At 37.8% G+C, this 26,385-nt stretch overlaps 1 protein-coding gene across 1 annotated transcript in view; it reads left to right on the top strand.

Moving 5' to 3' along the window:
* Positions 1-26,385, top strand: part of FSIP1 (fibrous sheath interacting protein 1) — a 209,435-nt gene that overhangs the window by 23,594 nt on the left and 159,456 nt on the right. Inside the window, exons 5-8 of the mRNA XM_061430723.1 lie at positions 884-977; positions 21,594-21,692; positions 23,966-24,090; positions 25,556-25,666. Coding sequence (XP_061286707.1) covers positions 884-977; positions 21,594-21,692; positions 23,966-24,090; positions 25,556-25,666 — 429 coding nt within the window. The remainder of the gene's footprint in view (positions 1-883; positions 978-21,593; positions 21,693-23,965; positions 24,091-25,555; positions 25,667-26,385) is intronic.

The raw sequence follows: 26,385 nt of genomic DNA, 5'->3' as shown, positions 1-26,385 counted from the left end.
GGAGATCAGTACACAAAAACAAAAAAATCTAACCCCCTGGTTACCATTATTACTTGAGTAAACTTTTGTGACAAGCAAGCGAGGAGTTGACTATTTCACATGCTGGTCAAGATCTCTTTGGGAAGCTGTAAAATGCCTGTGGTCTGTGACCATGCTCTATATACTTCTGTCTTAGTGAATTTCTAATGCTTGATTAACTCTCCTTGGCCTTCTTGGACCTTTTATTCTCTGTAGTATTGAGGGGTGGAAGTTGACCAGATGTTGGCACTGACTTGTGTATAGCTATTGCACTTTTAAGATAAGGACCATTATAACAACAGATGGATTGTTTTTTATAAATTCTACCTTGATTAGTTGACTGACTTCCTAGGAAATTTCCCAGGCAATGATGTGAATTAACAGTAAAGTAGTTAAGAATACATTTTTACAGGGTTCCCAGGAAGACCAATGGGAAGGAAAAGTAAGTATATAAAATGCAGTGCTTTAAGCTAGAAAAATACATTTTAGCAGGAAAAGTTAGTCTATCACTTACCTCTGTTGAATTTCAAAGCAAATTTTTACTTGCTTGGAAATATGAATTATAACTGGAATCATAATAAAATAATACCAATTTTGAAATGTATGAAACTTGCTTATTATTAAACAGAAACTTAAAGCAAGGTAATTATCATATAGAGATAGACATATTCCAACTCTTAACTGGGAATGCTCATTGACAGAATTTTGAGGGTATAGGAAACATGAACAGATTTCCTAATTAAAGGAGTAAAAATGACCTGTATTTATGAACAGAATTGGAAACCATCTTAGAATTTAAAAAAATATATCAGTGAATACAGTTGCCTTCTTTCCCCATGTTTAAGCTTTTATTCTCTTTTATTAGTCTGCAAAAAATGATGAAGTTTTGCAAAGTAATGAGGAGATGGAAAATACAAAAAAGTTTCTAGCTTTGACTGCTGCATCAGAAGAAACTGTTGGTGAGTAAAATTGATTCATCTTTATTTTTATCTCAGAGTCATAGAATATTTGGATTAAAGTAAAATTCTCAATTCAGTTTTCTTTTTCTTTGTGAGTTTAATTTTTCTTTAGGAGAAACCATCATGTTAGGTAGGACAATATGAAACTATGGTGAATTTGAGTACATTTCAGAGTCTTCTAGGGTTTGTGTTCTAGGGTTTGTGTCTGCTCAGAGATGAGGAAACAAGGAGTGAAAAATCAGGAAGTAGACCAAGCATGTCTTTGCCGGTAATTGCTGTACCTCTTGGATGCCTCTAGACACCTAGTTTATGTTCACAGTCCCCTAGTTGTGTGACGACATCCCATGGGGTTTCTCACTCAGGCCTCTGCAACCTTTTATAAAAATCTGTTACTGATTTGTCCTTTTCCTATTCTCTCATAGTCCTGCTTTATGAGACCAGCTAGTTACTTCTGTGCACGTGTTTCTACTCCCCTTGTGTGTATGTAGCAGTTGATCCTTGAACACATGGTATTTAGGAGCACTGGCCCCCGTGCAGTTGAAAATCCAAGTATAAGTGTATTGGCCACCTGTCTCTGTGGTTCTACATCCACGAGTCAGTTCAGTCGCTCAGTCGTGTTCGACTCTTTGCAACCCCATGAAATGCAGCACGCCAGGCCTCCCTGTCCATCACCAACTCCTGGAGTTTACCCAAACTCATGTCCATTGAGTCGGTGATGCCATCCAATTATCTCATTCTCTGTTGTCCCTTTCTCCTCCTGCCGTCAATCTTTCCCAGTATCAGGGTGTTTTTCAAATGAGTCAGTCTCTTCTTCCCATCAGGTGGCCAAAGTATTGGAGTTTCAGCTTCAACATCAGTCCTTCCAATGAATACCCAGGACTGATTTCCTTTAGAATGGACTGGTTGGATCTCCTTGCAGTCCAAGGGACTCTCAAGAGTCTTCTCCAACACCACAGTTCAAAAGCATCAATTCTTTGGTGCTCAGCTATCTTCACAATCCAACTCTCACATCCATACATGACCACTGGAAAAACCATAGCCTTGACTAGATGGACCTTTGTTGGCAAAATAATGTCTCTGCTTTTTAATATGCTGTCTAGGTTGGTCATAACTTTCCTTCCAAGGAGTAAGCGTCTTTTAATTTCATGGCTGCAGTCACCATCTACAGTGATTTTGGAGCCCCCAAAAATAAAGTCGGTCACTGTTTCCACTGTTTCCCCATATATTTCCCATGAAGTGATGGGACCGGATGCCATGATCTTAGTTTTCTGAATGTTGAGCTTTAAGCCAACTTTTTCACTCTCCTCTTTCACTTTCATCAAGAGGCTCTTTAGTTCTTCACTTTCTGCCGTAAGGGTGGTGTCATCTGCATATCTGAGGTTCTTGATGTTTCTCCCGGCAATCTTGATTTCAGCTTGTGCTTCCTCCAGCCCAGCGTTTCTCATGATGTACTCTGCATATAAGTTAAATAAGCAGGGTGACAATATACAACCTTGACGTACTCCTTTTCCTATTTGGAACCAGTCTGTTGTTCCATGTCCAGTTCTAACTGTTGCTTCCTGACCTGCATACATGTTTCTCAAGAGGCAGGTCAAGTGGTCTGGTATTCCCATCTCTTTCAGAATTTTCCACAGTTTATTGTGATGCACACAGTCAAAGGCTTTGGCATAGTCAAGAAAGCAGAAATAGATGTTTTTCTGGAACTCTCTTGCTATTCTGATGATCCAGTGGATGTTGGCAATTTGATCTCTGGTTCCTCTGCCTTTTCTAAATCCAGCTTGAACATCTGGAAGTTCACAGTTTATGTATTGCTGAAGCCTGGCTTGGAGAATTTTGAACATTACTTTACTAGCATGTGAGATGAGTACAATTGCATGGTTGTTTGAGCATTCTTTGGCATTGCCTTTCTTTGGGATTGGAATGAAAACTGACCTTTTCCAGTCCTGTGGCCACTGCTGAGTTTTCCAAATTTGCTGGCATATTGAGTGCAGCACTTTCACAGCAGCATCTTTTAGGATTTGAAATAGCTCCACTGGAATTCCATCATCTCCACTATCTTTGTTCGTAGTGATGCTTCCTAAGGCCCACTTGACTTCACATTCCAGGATGTCTGGCTCTAGGTCAGTGATCACACCATTGTGATTATCTGGGTTGTGAAGATCTTTTTTTTTTGTACAGTTCTTCTGTGTATTCTTGCCACCTCTTCTTAATATCTTCTGCTTCTGTTAGGTCCATAGCATTTCTGTCCTTTATCGAGCTCTTCTTTGCATGAAATGTTCCCTTGGTATCTCTAATTTTCTTGAAGAGATCTCTAGTCTTTCCCATTCTAATGTTTTCCACTATTTCTTTGCATTGATCACTGAGGAAGGCTTTCTTATCTCTCTTTGCTATTCTTTGGAACTTTCAGATGCTTATATCTTTCCTTTTCTCCTTTGCTTTTCGCTTCTCTTCTTTTCACAGCTATTTGTAAGGCCTCCTCAGACAGCCATTTTGCCTTTTTGCATTTCTTTTTCTTGGGGATGGTCTTAATCCCAGTCTCCTGTACAATGTCACAAACCTCCATCCATAGTTCATCAGGCACTCTATCTATCAGATCTAGTCCCTTAAATCTATTTCTCACTTCCAGTATATAATCATAAGGGATTTGATTTAGGTCATACCTGAATGGTCTAGTGGTTTCCCTACTTTCTTCAATTTAAGTCTGTGGATTGAACCAGTCAAGGATTGTGTGGTACTGTAGTACACATTTATTGAGAAAAATTTGTGTATAAGTGAACTTGTGCAATTTAAACTTACATTGTTCAGGAATCAACTGTATATTGTGATCTGCCTCCTCCTCTTCCTTCTTTTCTTTTTCTTCTTCTGCAGAAGTGCTGTGAATCATATAACTTATTTTAACCTATTTAGTAATGAATGTTTTAGTGATTGGGAAGAGTTGGTGTTTTTTGGCAGAACACTTTTTAAATCCTTTAAGCTACATCATCTAAATTGGTCATATAGTATTGCTTGGGCATTAGACTGGCTCTGAGTAGGGCTTCCAGGAGTGGGATTGCGGGGTCATATGTTAGTTCTATTTTTAGTTTTTAAAGGAAGCTCCCTAATGTTCTCCATAGTGGCTGCCCCAATTTGCATCCCCACCAACAGTGGAGGAGAGTTCCTTTTTCTCCACACCTTCTCCTGCATTCATTATTTGTAGACTATCTGATGATGGCCATTCTGAATGGTGTGAGGTGATACCTCATTATGGTTTTCAATTGCATTTCTCTAGTAATTAGTGATGTAATGGAACATCTTTTCATGTGCCTATTGGCCATCTGTATGTCTTCTCCGGAGACATGTCTGTTTAGGTCTTCTGTTCATTTTTTTATTGGGTTGTTTGGTTTTCTGCTGTTGGATTGTATGAGCTGTTTGTACATTTTGGAAATGTTGGTCACATTGTTGGCAAATATGTTCTCCCGGTCTGTAGGTTGTCTTTTCGTTTTGTTGATGGTTTCCTTTGTTGTTCAGTAGGGAAAGATTGAAGACAAAAGGAGGAGGGGGCAGCAGAAGATGAGATGGTTAAATAGCATTGCTGACTCAATGGACATGAATTTGAGCAAACTTCAGGAGATAGTGGAGAACAGAGGAGCCTGGTGTGCTGCAGTCAATGGGGTTACAGAGTTGGACATGACTTAGCGACTGAACAACAATGATCAAAATCTGTATTCTAGAATGCAGGAGTTAAATGCTGATTTATCCACTAACGCATTTCTAAGAGGTCACACTTGCTGTGCTTGACTCTGGAGCAAGGACTTTAAGTCAGGCCACTCCATAAGGGAATCCATGGTTGTAGCCTTTTAACATCAGCCTTTTTGGTCACAGGGTTCACTACTGAGTGAGCTTTTGGCCCTGGAGGGCAAGACTTTTGTTTTTATCTGGCCTTTCTTCACAAATTTGAGCTATCAAATATATTTAATTTTTAAAGCCCATGAAAGGTCTATATGGTTAAGTCAATCCTAAAGGAAATCAACCCTGAATATTCATTGGAAGGACTGCTGCTGAAGCTGAGGCTCCAATACATTGGTCACCTAATGTGAAGACCTGACTCATTAGACAAGACCCTGAGGCTGGGAAAGATTGAAGGCAGGGGGAGAAGGGGATGACAGAGGATGAGATGGTTGGATGGTATCACAGACTCAATGGACATGAGTTTGAGCAAGCTCCAGGAGATGGTGAGGTACAGGGAGGCCCGGTGTACTGCAGTCCGTGTGGTTTACAGAGAGTCAAACATGACTGAGCGACTGAACAGCAACAACAACATGGAGTTCACAGTTGTACCTCTGGAGTTACGTGACTACTGTAGACCCTTAGACATTTACATTTCTAACATGGAATCTTTTTAGCCTTCATGGGCTGAAAGCTGGAGTTACTAGAGGCTTAGAAGCTACAGCCAGAGAAAGTCATTGCTTAAATATTATTATTTCAAAGTTTCAGTTTTTAGATTTTGAATTCTTAGTTGATTATTATGTATTGGCAGTGTTTGTTGTGTGCAGAGCAGATAAGATGTAAAAGTAGGGTCAGTATAAAAGGAAATGGGATCTGTATGTCTTCTTTGGAGAAATGTCTATTTAGTTCTTTGGCCCATGTTTTGATTGGGTCATTTATTTTTCTGGAGTTGAGCTGTAGGAGTTGCTTGTATATATTTTTTTAAATTTTATTTTATTTTAAAACTTTACAATATTGTATTAGTTTAGCCAAATATCAAAATGAATCCGCCACAGGTATACCTGTGTTCCCCATCCTGAACCTTCCTCCCTCCTCACTCCCCATACCCTCCCTCTGGGTCGTCCCAGTGCACCAGCTTGTTTAATTTGAGATTAGTTGTTTGTCAGTTGCTTCATGGTATGGGGAGGGAGGAGGGAGGAGGGTTCAGGATGGGGAACACGTGTATACCTGTGGCGGATTCATTTCGATATTTGGCAAAACTAATACAATATTGTAAAGTTTAAAAATAAAATAAAATTTAAAAAAAAAAAGGAAATGGGATCAAAGACACTTTTGGGTAAGCAAGTGTCTGTTGTTCTTCATTCTTGATGTCGTCTGTCTTGATTAGTTCACACTTGACCAGTTCACCAGAACGAAGAGACGTTATTATTGTATTCCTTGTTCTTCAGATTTATTAGATTTTTTTGATGCCTAGTCTTCTATAGGAGGCGAATTTCTTTTTTTTTACTTTACAATATTGTATTGGTTTTGCCATACATTGACATGAATCCGCCACGGGTGTACATGTGTTCCCCATCCTGCACCCCCCTCCCACCTCCCTCCCCATCCCTCTGGGTCATCTCAGTGCACCAGCATCCTGTATCATGCATCGGACCTGGACAGGCGATTCGTTTCACATATGATAATATACATGTTTCAATGCCATTCTCCCAAACCATCCCACCCTCGCCCTCTCCCATAGAGTCCAGAAGACTGTTCTATACATCTGTGTCTCTTTTGCTGTCTCACATACAGGGTTATCGTTATCATCATTCTAAGTTCCATATATATGCGTTAGTATACTGTATTGGTGTTTTTCTTTCTGGCTTCACTCTGTATAATAGGCTCCAGTTTCATCCACCTCATTAGAACTGATTCAAATGTATTCTTTTTAATGGCGGAGTAATACTCCATTGTGTATATGTACCACTGCTTTCTTATCCATTCATCTGCTGATGGACATCTAGGTTGCTTCCATGTCCTGGCTATTATAAACAGTGCTGCGATGAACATTGGGGTACACGTGTCTCTTTCCCTTCTGGTTTCCTCAGTGTGTATGCCCAGCAGTGGGATTGCTGGGTCATATGGCAGTTCTATTTCCAGTTTTTTAAGGAATCTCCACACTGTTCTGCATAGTGGCTGTACTAGTTTGCATTCCCACCAACAGTGTAAGAGGGTTCCCTTTTCTCCACACCCTCTCCAGCATTTATTGCTTGTAGACTTTTAGATCACAGCCATTCTGACTGGCATGAAATGGTACCTCATTGTGGCTTTGATTTGCATTTCTCTGATAATAAGTGATGTTGAGCATATTTTCATGTGTTTGTTTGTTAGCCATCTGTATGTCTTCTTTGGAGAAATGTCTGTTTAGTTCTTTGGCCCACTTTTTGATTGGGTCGTTTATTTTTTTGAAATTGAGCTGCAGGAGTTGCTTGTATATTTTTTAGATTAATTCTTTGTCAGTTGCTTCATTTGCTATTATTTTCTCCCATTCTGAAGGCTGTCTTTCCACCTTGCTAATAGTTTCCTTTGTTGTGCAGAAGCTTTTAATTTTAATTAGGCCCCATTTGTTTATTTTTGCTTTTATTTCCAATATTCTGGGAGGTGGGTCATAGAGGATCCTGCTGTGATGTATGTCAGAGAGTGTTTTGCCTATGTTCTCCTCTAGGAGTTTAATAGTTTCTGGTCTTATGTTTAGATCTTTAATCCATTTTGAGTTTATTTTTGTGTATGGTGTTAGAGAGTGTTCTAGTTTCATTCTTTTACAAGTGGTTGACCAGTGTTAAAGAGATTGTCTTTTTCCATTGTATATTCTTGCCTCCTTTGTCAAAGATAAGGTGTCCATAGGTGTGTGGATTTATCTCTGGGCTTTCTATTTTGTTCCATTGATCTATATTCCTGTCTTTGTAGCTTCTTGCTGGCTCTTTTCATCATAGACATGTATTCAGTAGTCACACATATCTGATTTTTAAAAATCTTAAAACCCAAAAGAGATGACATTTAGTATGTGCTAAGTGTCCGACTTTTTGTGACCCCATGGACTATAGCCCACCAGGCTCCTCTGTCCATGGAATTCTCCAGGCAAGAATACTGGAGTGGGTAGCTATTCCCTTCTCTGGGGATCTTCCTGACTCAGGGATTGAACCCACATCTCTTACATCTCCTGCATTAGCAGTCGAATTCTTTACCACTAGCGCCACCTGGGAAACCAGCATTTACTATAGATTATGTTATTAGCCTAATTATACATTTTGAAACACTTTACATAACATAAATTATTAGCTTATTCCAAAAGAGGTAACTTTTGGAATCTTCAGTTTATGAAATGTATTATTAGCACATGTGAAAGAAATGAACAGAAAAGCAAGAGTCCAATTTGACCACATGACACTAATTTTGACAGTCTCATATTTCTACTATTACAACATAGTCTCATATCATGAAATGGTGTGACACTACTTGTATCTGTTCCATCCTGAGGGTAGTTTCTTTCCCAGATAATTCTCTGAACTTCAGCTATCCCCTCTTAATTAAAAATGTAAAAAAATTTAAAGCTTAAGCAATTATTTTCATCAAACCTATGTATAGCCAGAAAATGTAAAGTGTTCCTGTAAAGCTTATTATGAAAACAGGAAACCGTTTGCTCTGTTTTCCTCCACGGTCATTTTTTCCTCTGTTACCAGGAAAGCGCAAACCCTTGTAAACTGTCCAGTAGGTGGCAGCATCTAGTTAGAATAGTGCTTTAAGAGTACCTCTTGAATTTAGAGCCAGGCTTATTTAGACTTGAACTTTAAACACACATTTACAATTATCCAGACCTACTATTTACCATTCTTTTAATTTTTCCCCTTTAAACTAAAGGAAAAATCTTAGAATGAGTATTCTTTATTTTCCCCGGTCATTTCCTGAACTTCTTACTTAAGAGTAACTCAAAGGACTTCAGGCTAGTGGCAGAATGGCAATTTCCAACCTGCTTTCCGGCCCCCCAAACATAAAATTCACTGTAGTCCCTTTCTAACATCACAAATAACCAACAGTAAAAAGAAAAGTTACTTGTGTATTTTTTATAGGTACTGAACACAAATGAGGACTTGGGTCTAACAGAAAGATAAAAACCACATTAATTTTTTAAAACCACATTTTAGCTTTATAAGTGAGATAATAACCCATACTGAGGTTTTGAAAGGGACAGTATTGTACTTTCTAGACGTCTCAGAAATATTTTAAAAGTCTGTCTCACCATGTTTTTGAAGGATCACTTTAAAGTTTTTCTAGAGAAATATGAAATTACTGAACTAGGAGTTTTCCCTTAGTTTATAGCATTTATCTGACAGATAGAGATAAAATTCACTACTCTCTGAGACAAATATATCTAGTGATGGGATTGTTTGTTACCGGTGTTTTGGACAAAGGTTATTCTTTTTTGCCTCTGTTACATTTGTGACTTGTGTTTCCAGCTCCAAATGTACAAGTTTGTGTAAATACAAAACAGTGACATTTTAATCAATTAGGTTTCTCAAAATTTGCAAATACCTCTTTTAGAGTGCTTTTCTGTGAAATTCAGGAAATTGTTGCTTCTACTCTCGGATGTTAAGATGAAATATTCCAAGAAAATTTGGTATTCTCTTTCTGCTCTGATTTGCAGAGGACTGGGGGAGAAAATCACATAATTGTGCTCACTGGTATAGCTAAGGAGTCTTTTCTTTTTTAACCTCTGCTGGATTCTCAGTATAGCTTAGCGGTTTCTCTTATATTCTCCAGTATGGCTCTTCTGAATTACTACTGTGTGCTTAACCTCCAGTCTTCTTCTGTAAGTCCTTAGCCCAGGCAGTCTTAGTGTTCAGAGAAAATGGATCAACTGGGTGGGTCCACTCTTACTTTCTGCCTTTAAACTGCACTCTGACTGTGCTTCTCCACCCTCTTCCCTCTTCCCTTAAATGAGGATGCGTGCTCTTTTTCTCCAAGGCCGAAGTCAATAATATCCTGTGCTTTTCACTCTGCCCCTGGCTCCTGACCCATCAGTTTTTCTGTCTCTTACCACCTTCATCTCTTTCATCTCCTCTGGGTCCTTCCCTTCAGTTAACCACATTTAAATCTTTTGACCATAAAACAGAAGCAAAGAGCCCTCAAATCTACTAAGTGAAAGTCTCTCAGTCTTGTCTGACTCTTTGCAACCCCATGGACTATATAGTCCATGGAATTCTCCAGGCCAGAATACTAAAGTGGGTAGCCTTTTCCTTCTCCAGGGAATCTTCCCAACTCAGGGACTGAACCCAAGTCTCCTGCATTGCAAGCGGATTCTTTTACCAGCTGAGCCATGAGGGAAGCCCCAAATCAACTAAACATGCGTGTAAAACCTCCTCCGTCGGTTCTTCATGATACTCCCGAACAGGTACCACTCTGTTTCCCTCCTCTCTTAGGGTCAGATTTCTTGAGCGAATAGTCTGCACCTACTGGTGCTACCTGGTCAACTTCCATTTACTTCCCAACTGTATTTTCTTTTATCACACTACAGGAACTACTTTATCAGTGGTCCTCCTAACTTCTAAATCTAGTGACTTACTCCTGATTTTTATCCTATTTGATATCTCTGTAGCATCTGACACAGTTGACCACTCATCAGATAGTAACATTTTTACTGGATTCATCATTCCCTGCTGGCTCTCCTCTCCCTCTCCTTACATCCCATTCCTTCTTTTGTATATTTTCTCTGTCTTGACTGATGGTTTCATCATCCCCCAGTGTCTGTGATGGCTAATTGTATGTGTCAACTTGACTGGATCACAAGATGCCCAGATGTCTGTTTAAACATTATTTCTGGGTGTGTCTGTGAGGGTGTTTCTGGACGAGACTAGCATTTGAATTAGTAGACTGAGTGGAGTGTATTACTCTCCAGATTGTGGGTGGTCATCATCCAGTTAGTTGAAAGCTTGAGTGGAACTAAAATGTAGAGGAAAGGAAGATTTGCCCTCTCTGCCTTACTGTTTGATTTTCTCAGGCCCTCAGTGATAATTATTTTATTTATCCTAATTATCTTTAGTTGTTTGCTTTGAGTTTTGTTAGTTTATAATCACCTGGAAATAATACATATTTTTTTTTGTCCTTTCAATAATTATTCCTATTCTGAGAACCTTGTAAAGACTTAAGTGTTGGGATTTATGCAATGTATTTCAATATCTATTTAAATTATTGTCAACTTTTTTCTTCTTGACAAACCAATGTTTCAAAATTAATAGATTTAATTACTAAATTACTCTGTTACTAGATCAATGAATTTCTTGGTTATGGAGGATTATTCTTTTAATTTAGTACCAGCTATGAATGGTTGAATTTATTCAGAATTTTCACAACTATATTGGTGAGTGAGATTCGCTCTGTGTGTGTGTATGTGTGTGTGTGCCCACGTGTATGTATGTCATGGGGTAGCAGGTAGTGGGGGCGTTAGTAATGGTTGTGTCTATGCTTTTTCAGGCTATGTTAACTTCATAAAATGAATGGAACTAGCTGTCTACTTATTTCCATGCTTTGAAACAGTTTGTAAAACATGGGGATTTTCTGTTCCCTAAAAGTTTGAAAGATTTCACGGGAAAAAACCATCTGGTTCAAATAATTTCTTGGAGGCGATTCTCCGACTCTTTTCAGTGTCTTTCATATTTACTATTGTATTTCAGTTTACTAGTCTTCTGGAGTCAATTTTGGCAATATGTCCATGTCACTGAGATTTTAAAGTTTCCATTAGTGTTTAAAAATGATAATTCTCCTTCTTATTGTTTACATGCCCCATTTCTTCTAATTTTGTTAAGTGTTTGTTTCTCTTTTTAATCTAGAGTTTTCATAAAGTTAATTTTTAATCTTAGCAGTTTTGGATTTATAGGAAAAATATAGAATATATTTTAGAAATATAGAAAGTATAGAGATTTTCCATATACCCATAACCAGTTTCCCTTTTATTAAGATTAGTATGGTACATTTGTTAAAATTAATGAACTGATATTGATACATTCAGTTCAGTTCAGTTCAGTCGCTCAGTTGTGTCCGACTCTTTGCGACCCCATGAATCACAGCATGCCAGGCCTCCCTGTCGATCACCATCTCCCGGAGTTCACTCAAACTCACGTCCATTGAGTCGGTGATGCCATCCAGCCATCTCATCCTCTATTGTCCCCTTCTCCTCCTGCCCCCAATCCCTCCCAGCATCAGAGTCTTTTCCAATGAGTCAACTTTTCGCATGAGGTGGCCAAAACACTGGAGTTTCAGCTTTAGCATCAGTCCTTCCAAAGAACATCCAGGACTGATCTCCTTTAGAATGGACTGGTTGGATCTCCTTGCAGTCCAAGGGACTCTCAAGAGTCTTCTCCAACACCACAGTTCAAAAGCATCAATTCTTCAGCGCTCAGCTTTCTTCACAGTCCAACTCTCACATCCATACTTGACCACTGGAAAAATCATAGCCTTGACTAGACGGACCTTTGTTGGCAAAGTAATATCTCTGCTTTTGAATATGCTATCTAGGTTGGTCATAACTTTCCTTCCAAGGAGTAAGCCTTGGAAGGAAATTAAAAGTAAGTCTTTTAATTTCATGCCTGCAATCACCATCTGCAGTGATTTTGGAGCCCCCCAAAATAAAGTCTCACACTGTTTCCACTGTTTCCCCATCTATTTCCCATGAAGTGATGGGAACAGATGCCATGATCTTCATTTTCTGAATGTTGAGCTTTAAGCCGACTTTTTCACTCTCCTCTTTCACTTTCATCAAGAGGCTCTTTAGTTCCTCTTCACTTTCTGCCATAAGGGTGGTGTCATCTGCATACCTGAGGTTATTGATATTTCTCCCGGCAATCTTGATTCCAGCTTGTGCTTCCTCCAGCCCAGCGTTTCTCATGATGTACTCTGCATATAAGTTAAATAAGCAGGGTGACAATATACAACCTTGACGTACTCCTTTTCCTATCTGGAACCAGTCTGTTGTTCCATGTCCAGTTCTAACTGTTGCTTCCTGATCTGCACATAGGTTTCTCAAGAGGCAGGTCAGGTGGTCTGGTATTCCCATCTCTTTCAGAATTTTCCACAGTTTATTGTGATCCACACAGTCAAAGGCTTTGGCATAGTCAATAAAGCAGAAATAGATGTTTTTCTGGAACTCTTGCTTTTTCGATGATCCAGTGGATGTTGGCAATTTGATCTCTGGTTATTATTAACTAAAGTCCATACTTTATTCAGATGTTTAGTTTTTACCTAATGTCCTTTTCCTATTCCAAGATCCCATTCAGGATACCACATTACATTTAGTCCTCATGTCTCCTTAAGCTACTCTGGGCTATGCACTTTCTCAAACTTTCTTGTTTTTGTTGACCTTGGCCGTTTTGAGGAATACTGGTCAGGTATTTTGTAGAATTTCTGGCAGTTGTGACTTATGTCATGGTTTTCACATGATTATATTTGTGTTGTATGTTCTTGGGAGGAAGACCACAGAGTTAAAGTGCCATTTTCATCACATCACATTGTATTACCAGTATAACATTACTGTTGATATTAACTTTGGTCACCTGGCTAAGGAAGTATTGATATTTGTCAGATTTCTCTACTGTAAATTTTCCCAATATTTCCCTTTTTCCTTACTATCTTCTTTGGAAGAAAGTTACTATGCACATCTCATACTTAAGGAGTGCGGATGTTATGTGTCACTTCTTTGATGGCAGAGAATTCACATAAATTATTGTGAATTATTCAGTGTGGGAATACAGATTCATTCTCCCATTCATCTAGTCTCCCTATTTATTTATATCACTATGCTGCTGCTTAGTCGCTTCAGTCATGTCCGACTCTGTGCGACCCCATAGATGGCAGCCCACGAGGCTCCCCGTCCCTGGGATTCTCCAGGCAAGAACACTGGAGTGGGTTGCCATTTCCTTCTCCAATGCATGAAAGTAAAAAGTGAAAGTGAAGACGCTCAGTTGTATCCGACTCTTAGCGACCCCATGGACTGCAGCCTACCAGGCTCCTCCGTCCATGGGATTTTCCAGGCAAGAGTACTGGAGTGGGGTGCCATTGCCTTCTTCTTATATCACTATAGATGTGGATATTTGTTTTCTACTTTGGGTTATAATCCAATACTGCTTTGTTTTATTGCTCCAGTGTTTCCCACGTTTGGCCACTGGGCGCTCGTTCAGTTGGCTTTTGTGCCCCTTTGTCGTATTTCCTCCATTGTGAGTTTTGTTGTTGTTGTGTGCACTCCGTTACTCTCTGCCACTGTAAGATGCTTCAGATTCGTCTTCTATATTTCCTACGTAAGTCCTAGAAAATCAGCTCTTTCTTCAAGAAGCCCTGGTTCCTCCCATTGGAGAATGATATTAGAAACCAGATCTAGATGCTTGATCAACTTGTTGCTACTGGGGAGTTGTTGCTTCTGAGAAAGAAAGTATTTGTGTGTATGCTAACCTGTTATACACATATCTGTAAATATTTCTATGTATAACCATCTCTCTCTATATTAAGCTAAATATAGGTTCATACTGATGTCTCTGACTTTATTACCACATGGATCATTCTTGACTTTTCCTCTTGCTCGTGTATAACCTACATTCCAACAGTGAAAAACCTGGTTCTCACCATCGGCCATCTATTTAGTTAATTGTTCAATTCTACTGTACGTGTGTAGTGATATCAGAATTTTTGAGGACATAACCTAATCAACTGGAGTAAAAAGCTCAGATGCAATTTCTATTGCTTCTAGTCTTGCAGACTCTATTCATTTCCAGTTTACTTAAAAAGTGAGCATTCTTCCCTCCATCCTCTTCAGTGAAATTAATTTGTACATCAGTAACACAGATTGTTTTTTTTTTTTTTTAACCAAATTCTGTATTTTGTCCTGGGATTTTATTACATCCTAAATAATCTTTTGATAGTTTGCGTACATTAAGGTTCACTTTCTGTGCTGTGAAGCTACAGGTTTCCAAGAATGTGCAGTGTCATGTAATCACTGTTACGGTATCATACAGAATAGGTTTATCACCCTTAAAGATCCCCTGGGTGAATCCCCATTCAACCTGCCCATCTTCCTCCAAACCCCTAGCCACCACTGATCTTTTTACTGTCTTTCTAGTTTTACCTTTTCCAAATGTTGTAAAGTTGGAATCACTCTGTAAGTAGCCTTTTCAGATTGGGTTCTTTAATTTAGCAGTATACAGTTAAGATTCATCCATATCTTTTTGTGATTTGATAGCTAATTTCCTTTTGTCACTAAATAGCATTTCATTCTATGGACAGTATCACTGTTTTTCTCTTCATCTATTGAATGATATCTTGATTGTGTCCAGTTTTTGATGATTATAAATAAAGCTTCTTAAACATTCGTGTGCAGGTTTTTGTGTGGACATAAAATTTCCATTTTGTGGGTTAAATATCTAGGAGCAGGACTGTTAAATCATATGATAAATGTCTAGCTTTGAAAGAAACTGCCTGTCTTCCATATTGACTGTACCATTTGCATTCCCACCAGCAAAAATGAAAGTTCCTGTTGTTTTGCATCCTTGCCAGGAATTGGTATTGTCACGTTTTTGGATTTTATCCATTCTTATAGGTGTTTATTGGTATCTCATTGTTTTAATTTGCATTTATATTTCTGTAATGGCAAACTATGTTCAGCATCTTTTCAGGTGTTTATTTGCCATATCTATATTTTCTTTAGTGAGTTTTCTATTTTCTTATGGTTGAGTTTTCAGAGTTCTTTGTCTATTTTGGATGCAGGTCCTTTATGTGATATGTGTTCTGCAAGTATTTTCTGTCAGCCTGTGGCTTGTCTTTTCTGCAGGGCAGAAGTTTTTAATATTAATAAAGTTTAAATTATCAATTTTTACTTTCATGGATCATACTTGTGGTGGTGTTTATAAAAACTCATCACTAAACTGAAATTCACATAGATTTTTATCCTATTTTTATAGTTTTGCATTTTACATTTGGGTTATAATCCAGTTTGATTTCATTTTTGTGAAAAATGTAAGGTCTATGTCTGGCTCCTTTTTTTTTTTTTTTTTTTGCATGTGAACATTCAGTTGTTCCAGCACCATTTGTTAAAGAGATTATCCTCTTGCTATTCGGAAGTCTTGCTCTTTTAAGATAAGTTGAAAGGATGACCCTATATGTGAGACAGCAGAAGAGACACAGATGTATAGAACAGTCTTTTGGACTCTGTGGGAGAAGGCAAGGGTGGGATGATCTGAGAGAATAGGATTGAAACATGTATATTATTATATGTGAAACAGATCGCCAGTCCAGGTTTGATGCATGAGACAGGGTGCTCAGGGCTGGTGCACTGGGATGACCCAGAGGGATGGAATGGGGAGGGAGGTGGGAGGGGGGTTCAGGATGGGGAACACATGTACACCCATGGCTGATTCATGTCAATGTATGGCAAAAACCACTACAATATCGTAAAGTAATTAGCCTCCAATTAAAATAAATAAATTAAAAAAATAAAAAAATAAAAAGCAGGCATTATTTTGCCAACAAAGGTCTGTCTAGTCAAAGCTATGGTTTTTCCAGTAGTCATGTATGGCTGTGAGAGTTGGACTGTAAAGAAAGCTCAGTGCTGAAGAACTGATGTTTTCAAACTGTGGTGATGAAGAAGACTCTTGAGAGTCTCTTGGACTGCAAAGAGATCCAACTAGTCAGTAAAGGAAATCAACTCAGAATATTCATTGGAAGGACTGATGCTGAGGCTGAAGCTCCAATACTTTGGTCACCTAATGTGAAAAGCCTACTCATTAGAAAAGACCCTGATACTGGGAAGGATTGAAGGCAGGAGGAGAATGGTACAACAGAGGATGAGATGGTTGGATGGCATCACTGACCAATGGACATGTGTTTGAGTAAGCTCCGGGAGTTGGTGATGGACAGGAAAGCCTAGCGTGCTGCAGTCCATGGGGTTGCAAAGAGTCAGGCAAGACTGAGCAACTGAACAACAACAAATCACAGTTATAGGCTCAGAATAATGCTAGGCTCAGAATAGTTCTCAAGGAGGAGTATTAAGCCACAAAAATCGAGCTCCATTTATCTGTATGACTCTGAGTAAATTACTTTGCCTCTCTGAGCCTGATTTACCTCATCTGTAAATGGAGGTAATGCTACTCTGTATTGTGGTAATGCTATGAATGTTCAGCAAAATAATGGATGTAAAGGAGACAGTCACTAAATAATAAATAAATAAAGATAAGTTGAGTAGGCTTTTCTGGGTCTGTTTCTGAAGCCTCCGTTCTGTTGCAGTGGTCTTTGTGGCTGCTCTTTTACCAGTACCATGCCACTTTGATAGCAGTGAGTGTTTTCTCTTTTTAAAATTATACTCGAGGATATGTCTTTTTATACTTTTGTAAATCAATTTTGAATTTCTTTGTTAACTCTAGCGATTATCTTGATTATTTCTTTTCTTGAACTTGTTTTCTCTTCAGTTAAATTAATTTCTTCATTTAAATTAGTTAAGTTCTTTTTATTTTCTCTTAAAATCTGTGTCTGCTAGGGCTGCCATTAAAGAAATACCACAGACTGAGTGGCTTAAAGAGCAGAAGTTAATTTTCTTACAGTTTTGGAGACTATACGTTTAAGGTCAAGGTACTGGAAAACTCATTTTTGGTGAGCTCGCTTCCTGGCTTATGGACCTTCTCACTGTGTCCTCACGTGGCCTGTTCTTGGGGCCCAGGGGGAGAAGAGGTGAGGGTGAAGACACCTCTGGTACCTGTTCCTCTCCTTGTAAGGACACCAGTTCTACTGGGTTAGAACCCTACCTAATAATCTCATTTAACTTTAATCTCCTTAAAGTACAGCCACACTAGGGGTTAGGGCTTCAACATATGAATTTTGGGGGCATAGAGTTCAGTCCCTAACAATGTGATAAAGGCATCATTGCTATGAATTTGTTTCTAAATATAGACTTAGCTCTATACTGCATTCTTTCTTATGTGTCATTATCATTATTCTCTACATGTTGTTACTGTACTCTTATTTCCTCATTGACCTTATAGTTAATTAGAAAATGGTGCTTTTCCTTTGTTCTCCAGAATCTTTTATAAGCCCTCTGCTTTAAAAGCCAATATAGAAATCTGTAATACTGTGGGCATTGTTTTGATATTTTGAGTTTATTGAACTTTTCTCTGTAGTCTAACAGGGTGGTTCTTAATTGCATGGGACATTTGGATGTGTGCATTAAAAAAAAATATTTGTTTTTATTTATTTAATTTTATTTATTTGACTGTGCCAAGTTTTAGTTGCAGCATGTGGGCTCCAGCTCCCCATCTGGGGATTGAACCCAGGCCCCCTGCACTGGGGGCACGCAGCCCCGGCCACTGGACCGCAGCGAAGTCCCTGGCTGTGTGCATTTTTGGCTGGTGTCATGATGTGCGCTGGGAAGGGGTCTGTTTCTAATTCTTAGGGGAAAGCAAGCACTCCTGGTTCTCGTCCATGCTCCAGGCCAGCCATGCAATTGTATGTCATATGTTTCTGTGCGTGTGTGTGTGTATTAGGAGTAGGGGAGAGAATGAAAAAGAGATAGGGAAAAAGAAAGGGTGACTATATCATGCCCTGCCTCCCTTAAAACGTGCCCCACTGCCATTGGTGCTTTGGAGCATCAGGAGTAGGTGTGAGCCCTGTGAGTGGAGTCTCCTAGAATTCCAGGTGTTCAGTGAGGCAGAGCCCCCTGTGCTCTGGTTTCCCCATTTTCTTTGATGATCTCAACCTAACTCCAGGATTTCACCTCCAAAAGGGTGAGTTCCAGGGAGCAGTCTCACTTGTGAGTCACTTGTGTCTACTCTAAACTCATCCCAGTGATGTTCTTCTAGGTCTTTCCCATTGTCTGGGATGGGCTTTCTTCCCTAGGTGACAGGAAGCAACTTAAATCAACCCTCCAATCTTCCTCTTTCAAGACTCGTATTGAAATTTGTAAAACACTGTAGAATTTAATGAATCTTTCATTCAATAAAAAATTAATAAAAAAATTGTGCTCAACCCTTGATCTCTGAAGGAAGATTTCTTTTTTCCCTTTAGCTAAATGTTTGTAGTGAGGACATTTGAAAAACTACCTATTAACTTTTAATTTTGATATAATTTCAGATTGAAAGTCTCAAAAGTATGAAGAATTCGCAAATACCCTTTACTCAGATTTTCCATGTACTAGCATCTTACCATATCTTCTGTCGTCTTCTCTACAGATGGACACACACACAAATCAGGAAATTAGTATTGATACAATAATATGATCCAATCAACAGGCTTTATTCATGGTTCACCGGTTGTCCCACTTAAATCCTTCTACCAAAAGAAAATTCAAGCCCTTTCATTGCATTTAATTGTCATGTCTCTGTAGTCATTTTTTGTATTTTATGACATTGGCATTTTTGAAGGCTATAGGTCTGTTATTTTGTAGATAGTTGCTCAGTTTGGGTTTGTTTATGTTTCCACATATTGGGTTCAGGTTATGTATTTTTGGCAGAAACCCCATAGAAGTGGTACTGTATTCTCAATGAATCATAACAGGAAGTGTGTGATGTCGATTGTTCCATCGCTGGTGATGTTAACTTTGATCATTTGGTTAAGGTGGTGTCTGCTAGGTTTCTCCACTGTAAAGTTACAGTTTTCCTTTTTGCACTGGCTAAATTATCTTGTGGGAGGATACTTTGGGGCTGTTATCCTGTTATTCATTAATTTCTACCTGAGTCAGTTATTATTATGGTGTTTATCAAATCATTATTTTCTAATTCCATCATTTTTTCTACATGAATTAGATTTTTTGGTTTGCTTTTTACTATAAGGAAGAGCTTTCTAATGAAGGACTTTTGTAATTTAGAAAATGCTTTTTTCCTCTTAAGAAGTTGAGTTTCTACAGTTGAATATCTTTCTTTTACAACTGTTGTCTTTTAAACTCAAGGCTAAGCTATGAGACCTTTGTGTTAGGGCTGTACCCTGCTGCTGCTGCTGCTGCTAAGTCACTTCAGTCGTGTCCGACTCTGTGAGACCCCATAGATGGCAGCCCACCAGGCCCTGCCAATCCTGGGATTCTCCAGGCAAGAACACTGGAGTGGGTTGCCATTGCCTTCTCTGAGGGCTGTACCCTAGCTGTACCAATTCTGTCTGAGGCAATTATATCCTGAGACTATGCATGAAGAGCCATAGGGTCACATGAATGATTTCAGCTAAGAAAAACTCCTTGGTTTAAAACCTTCAGTATCACCTTGCTATAATAGTTTTTTGATTTGCAGGTTTTCATATTTTTATGTCTCTATAGGTACTTTAGTATAAAATTAAGTGAAACTGCTATTAAAGAGGAATTATGTGATCAAAAATATATTACCACTTTGGATATATGATGCAACTTAAACCAATAACAGAATGTTGCCAAATTGCTGACTTGCTGTATGCTTCAATGAATATTTAAGAACCCTAATAACAATGGTTGCAAAAAAATTAAAGTTTGAAAAGAACTTCAAAACTTTTTGCCTGCTAAGTAGCTTACCTGTCTTCTTGTAAGGCTTATACCACTAATTTGCTAGATTAACCCATCAAACAATGAACAAGGATTATGGTTGTACTGTCAGTCCTGGTGATGCGACGCTACATTATTATGAATTCCAAATTAGGGAATTTGAATTGATGAATTTGTTTTTACTATCAGAAGTTGTATGTTTTGAATTTGTTGGTGTTTGTGTCATGGTGAATGTATCTTGCCCATATCATCTCCAAGCAGGTGCTTGAATCAGGTTTGTTTCAGAGGTAGGTGGTGAATCCTCTAATATCTTCAAGACATGCCATGTTTTCTTAAGCAAAAACATTTCTGGGCCACAGCCTGACAGATTCTTTCATGTTAAGGCAAAGTGATATTTATTTATGTTAGCTGTTTCTTGTAAATATACATTGTCTAAATTAGCTTAATGGAACATAAGACAAATTAAATTAAACAAAAAGAGTTAAACACAGTTTCTTAAATTTTTATGTGTAGTATCCCAAGAGAATCAAAAAAAGGAAAGCTAACTGCCAAGTGTCTCTCCAGTTTTCTCTCAAACACATTCTGTTATTTTAATAACAGCTCATATATCTGAAATCTCACCTTGTGGATCTAAAATAAGGAGTAGAAACACAAAGTTATTCAGTGTGCATGTTCTCTGTTTTATGAATGTTAGAATTTGGTATATTATATCCAGGTAATTCATGTGATATTTTAGCACACCCTGGTGCATACTTCTTGCACAGAAGTTCTACGGAAACTGTTGACTGGCTTTGATTTCTCGGTTTCAGTGGCTCATGTGTACAAAGATGAATATCATTTCTATCTGAAAGTGACATTGTCTTAAGAAACGTGTAGAGGAAGTTGAGGAATATTGCAGAGGACATTATTAGATCTTATCTGTTTTTTAAAAACAACTGTCCACATAAACGATTCCTTATTTATTTTGTATGTATTGAACAAATGCTTTTTAAAAATTCATTTGTTTTTAATTGAAGGGTAATTGCTTTACAATATTATGTTGGTTTCTGCCATATAATAGCATGAAGCAGCCATAGGTTCCCTTCCTCTTGAACCTCCCTCTGACCTCCCACCCCATCCCACCCCTCTAGGTTGTTATAGAGCCCCAGTTTGAGTTCCCTGAGTCATACAGCAAATTCCCACTGGCTGTCTGTCTTACATATGGCAGTGTATATATTTTTTCCATGTTACTCTCTCCATTTGTCCCACCTTCTTCTCCCCCTACTGCTGCCCCATGTCCATAAGTCTGTTCTCCATATCTGCATCTCCATTGCTGCCCTACAATTGCATTCATCAGTACCGTCTTTCAAGATTCCATATATATATGTTAACATATGATATTGAACAAATGATGTTTAAATCACTAGATCCTTCTTGTAACAAGCATGAAGATACCTTTTTCTCCGTGTTTCACACTCAAGTTCCACCAGAAAACTATGAAAATCATATACAGAATGTCAAACAAGGTATGTGATTTTATATATTGTCCCAAGAAGATACTAGCTATATATACAAATATTCACAGATGAAATGATTTGATGTGATTTAATTCAGTGGTGAGGGGAAGTAGGTGAGGTTCTAGATGAAACAGGATTAGTCACGAGTTAATCATTATTGAAGTTAGTTGTTGAGGGTTCATTATAATAGTCGTCTTTAGAACATTTGAAATTTTGTATAATAAACAGTTAAATCTGGCTGCTAGTGATGGAAATCTAGTTTAAGTGAAAAAGAAAATTTATGAAAAGAATCCTCCTGGTAGATAGCTTCTTTGATTCCTAAGATCATATCCTTTCGCTAGTCATTGAGAGGGTGATTCAATTCCATAATCCTAGAGAAGAGACCAACTGATCCATCTTGGGTTAGGTGCCCACCCTTGGTCCAACCAATTCATCCAACCTAGCAAAAGCTGGGGTTACTACCGGGACATGGCAACTTCTACCCTGGATCACTCCCAGGATGGAGAGGAGAAGAGGACATTTCTAGGCAGATAGTTTTTACCAGACTATCTAAGATTTTTTCCTACAATGTATTAAAAGTGTATTTTAAAGAAACTATTATAAATGTAGACAAAGATGCATTTAATTTGATTTATTTTATTTTTTTATTTTTAAAAATTAGTTTAATTGGATGATAATTACAATATTGTGATGGTTTTTGTCATACATCAACATGAATAAAAGTTTTATATGTATAATGTAACAGTATATAACACTTTGTATAATTTGATTTATTTTAATGTGTTGTTTAAGAGAATATGAAACTTCAGCTGAATGAATAAACTTCAGATTTCAGTTAAAAAGACTATATACAACTTGGATTATGGGAAAGAGTTATATATTTTATATCTAAGAAGGCCACTCACCAAAAAAATAACTCATACTTTAACTATTGGTGTTTGTAAGTCACTCAGTCATGTCCAACTCTATACGACCCCATGGACTGCCTCCAGGCTCCTCTGTCACTGGGGTTTTCCAGGCAAGAATACTGGAATGGGTTGCCATTTCCTTCTCCAAGGGATCTTCCTGACCCAGGGATCGAACCCAGGTCTCCCACATTGCAGGCAGATTCTTTACCATCTGAGACACCAGATTGATTAAAGAATGAAATCTCAGTTATAAAGCGTAGATTTTTTTTTTTTTTTTGCTTAGAAATGTGTAACTTAAATTTGAGTAAAACTTTGTTGTTTTTTTTTTACTCAAATTTATTTTAGTCTGAAAAGAAATTAAATTCAGAGATCTAACACTTTTGATTGGTCTTTCCAACTAGTGTAATTAAAATTTATTCTTTAACTATTAAATTTGTACTGAATCTTTGCTAATGAGCCACAAAACACCAATTGACTAGCTCCCTGAATCCTTTTTATTGAGGTTACCTCTCATAAAACAAAGATAACTTTTAAGTAAGCCTGTCTGCACTGAGCTACTGGCTAGTGTTTTTTTTTTTTTCTCTAGTACTTTAATATGGCAGTTTATCCTGTTTTGTAAGGTGGACTCTATTTGTCATTTAGGAAGACTCTTTTTATGCATATTTTTAGAGCTTTAATGAAGGATTCGCATGGTCTTTTAAAAAATGCTTTAAATGTGACTACAGTGAAACCAAGATATTTTATAAAGGGGATAAGAGGCCACAAGTATTTTTCTTGCTCTTGTCTTGAGCACTCAGGGTCTGAACAATTGACGCTGATGCAAAGCTCTTCAAAGGTTGAGAAAAACTGACAAACTGAGATGGGCTTTAGGGGTTTGTGCAGATAGGACGAGGGACATCCAGAACACTTATGCCCCGACCTGGCTTAAAAAACAGGTTTGAACAAGAAGTTTATTTTTCTAAGATAATAGCGAATCAGTGAGTAGTAGGTAATGGTTCTAGTCTTTAGAGTAAGTTTTATGTCATATAAATACTAAAATAAAATACATGTTAAAATTCTCATGACATCAGCGATTTCTCCTTCATGTATATTGCTTGAAGTTCTTTTCATATCTCCCATGATTCCAAAGAAATCAACAGCAAGAAGTTTGACACATGATAATAACAAAAGTTTTATGAGAACTTCATTGTAAATTATGGTAGCACATTTATCTTTTTAAGAATAAATGTTTGTGTGTCTTAAGTTTCTGATCTGAAATTTAGGACCTTTTCTGCGTGTGTTTATTTCTTATATGTTTCAATATATGCTTAAGGTAAATTCTGGCATAATGGACAATTATAATTCTGAAAAAATTTTGAACTTTTTTATTATTAGATTCTACCTATGATGTGGAAAGAAATGAGTCAATGATCAAAGCAGAAAATAAACCTTTCTCAAATACAGAAAAGATTGAACTCAGGGGTAAACACAGCCAGGATTTTATTAAGCGAAACATTGAGGTATGTACCTAGAAATTTAGAAGCCAGAATGTGGGACTAAATGAGTTGCAAAAATGGAGATAGCTATGTTCGTTGTCTTAAAAAAATTTTTTTTTGACCATGATACATGTATATGTAATTGAAGCAATTTATATAACTGTAAGAGAAGTTTTATGAACCAATGCTTAATTTCACTATTTTCACTCCATCCTAGCCTATTCTATCTCATCCTACCCTCTTAAAAATTGCTAGCTGCAACTTAATACATTTGTTTCATTGCCCAGAAATGAATCTGGTTCCTGCAATTTGAAAAACATTTATTTAAATAATAGTTTTATATACTGTTTCCCAGATTTTAAATTGCATATTAATAAAATTGGTTTTCTTTAAAGTAATGGGACTGATTTTATGGTTGGTGCATTTAGAAATTTGAGTGGAAAATGCTCTTGGCAGAGGTGGAGAGGTCAACTGGTTGTCTGCCTACTGGCCCTGCCTCTCCTCTCCCAGCTCCTGGAGCAGCCTGTTGTTTGTCTCTTGCTTTGATTAGCTCACTGATATAGAGGCTTAACTTGGTTTTAAAGGCTGTGCAGTCTGACTTGGTTTGTCCTCCAGGCAGACTTAGACTAACCAAGGGCACAAGGACTCCTGTATTCGACCAGAATGTGAAATAATTTATAGCAAGAAATAAAAGTATGGTGAACAGAAGGTTCATGGCAAGCCACTCAGGCAGTTAAGTCACTAGAAAGCTACATTGATAAGTGTGACGTTTTAAGAGGAGAGAGTTAAGTAATTCTTCATAGTTCAAGCCTGATGTTTTCCACAATTAGCATGTCTTTTCCAGGGAGACTGGATTCATGGGTCAGCCTGCCACTGCCAGGACTGGCCTCTGGGACTCTTGACTTTTATGTGCTCCATGTTCCTATGATCTGAAAGAAACCTTTGCCAGCTTGCTCTTTTTGCACTGGCTCATTGTTTGTTGACTTAATGTATAATTTTCCAAGAGCAGTAGGGTTTTCCCCACATCCAAGTTCTTGCTGACACAGATAGCAGTTCCACCATAGATTTTCCTTTTTCCTTTTATCAATAGTAACTGAATCCTATTTAAACTCCTGATGTGATAGTCTTGAAACTTAAAAGCCGTTTCATTTAGTGGATATATATCACATAGAAAGTGGTAAGATTCCTCCCAAATGTCTCAGCAAGTATGTTGCATTTGATACATTTAATATAAAGAGAGGTTTGCAAACTGCCCATGTTTTATTTTTTATATAAAATGTTTGTTGAGATGGTTGAATATCTTTGCTTGGATAATGGAGCTCTTCCAAAATTTAGAATAAAACAAAATTACCCAGCAAATGAAAATGCCTAATATAACAAATTTTGCCTTAGTGAATCTGTATTGTAGAAGCCTCAGATTCCATTTTAATTTTTCCTGAACTATGAGTTGCTTTGAGTATTTAATATTTTCTTTTGATACATTCTGTAGTTGGCCAAGAATTCAGGAAAACCTGTGGTTATGATTGACAGAGAAAAGGAAAAGCTGGTTGAACTTTTGAAGGACTTAGACGATAGTGATTCAGGGCTGTCCAGTTCTGAGGTAAGTAAACTCTGATATTCTACAGGCTCCACATGTCTTAATTTTTATTTTAAAAATCATATTGTTGATCAAATAGCAAAAATTGCAGTAATTTTTCAAATTATGAGGCAATATTTTTAACTTAAAAAAATCCTGTTTTACAATTTTATTTTTATCGAAATTTTCCAATTTATTCTTGTTGATTCATTATTGACTCTCTTATGGCATTATAAGAGTGGCCTACACGTTGGTTTTCACAATAATACCCTCTGCCTGTGATGTGACGGGCTTGCTCATTGATGACATAGAGATATGTTTCTCTGGATCCTTTTTTTTGGACATTTCTTATTATCCCTAAACCAATTCCACATAATTTCAGTGTAATCTTTAGTAATCCTTAAGAGCACCATCCAGCTCCTGTCCAGGTAATGTTGGGTATTCAGTTCCCTGAAGAGTCTGGGGCAAGCACAGGCTGAGTCTGAGGAGTGAATCCATGGTGTGAATGTGAGTATTTACAGGGCCTGGGCAGGTCACGTGAGTAACGCAGGCTCAACATTTGCACTTGTTTGCATACTAAACTTCTAGCTCTGTTCTTACTTCCACAAAGAAATACATTGTCCTGTGTTCCTTGAAACTCTTAGCGCTGTCATCTAATTTTTATTCTCCTGTGTTTAATAGAGATAATACGGTGACTGCTGCTGACACCCTGGAGCAGCCTTTTACCTAGCAAATCTGTGCAT

Source organism: Bos javanicus, chromosome 10 (assembly GCF_032452875.1).
Source record: "Bos javanicus breed banteng chromosome 10, ARS-OSU_banteng_1.0, whole genome shotgun sequence".
Taxonomy (NCBI): Eukaryota; Metazoa; Chordata; class Mammalia; order Artiodactyla; family Bovidae; genus Bos; species Bos javanicus.
Note: the sequence above shows the minus strand (reverse complement) of the source record. Positions and strands in the feature narration are given on the sequence as shown.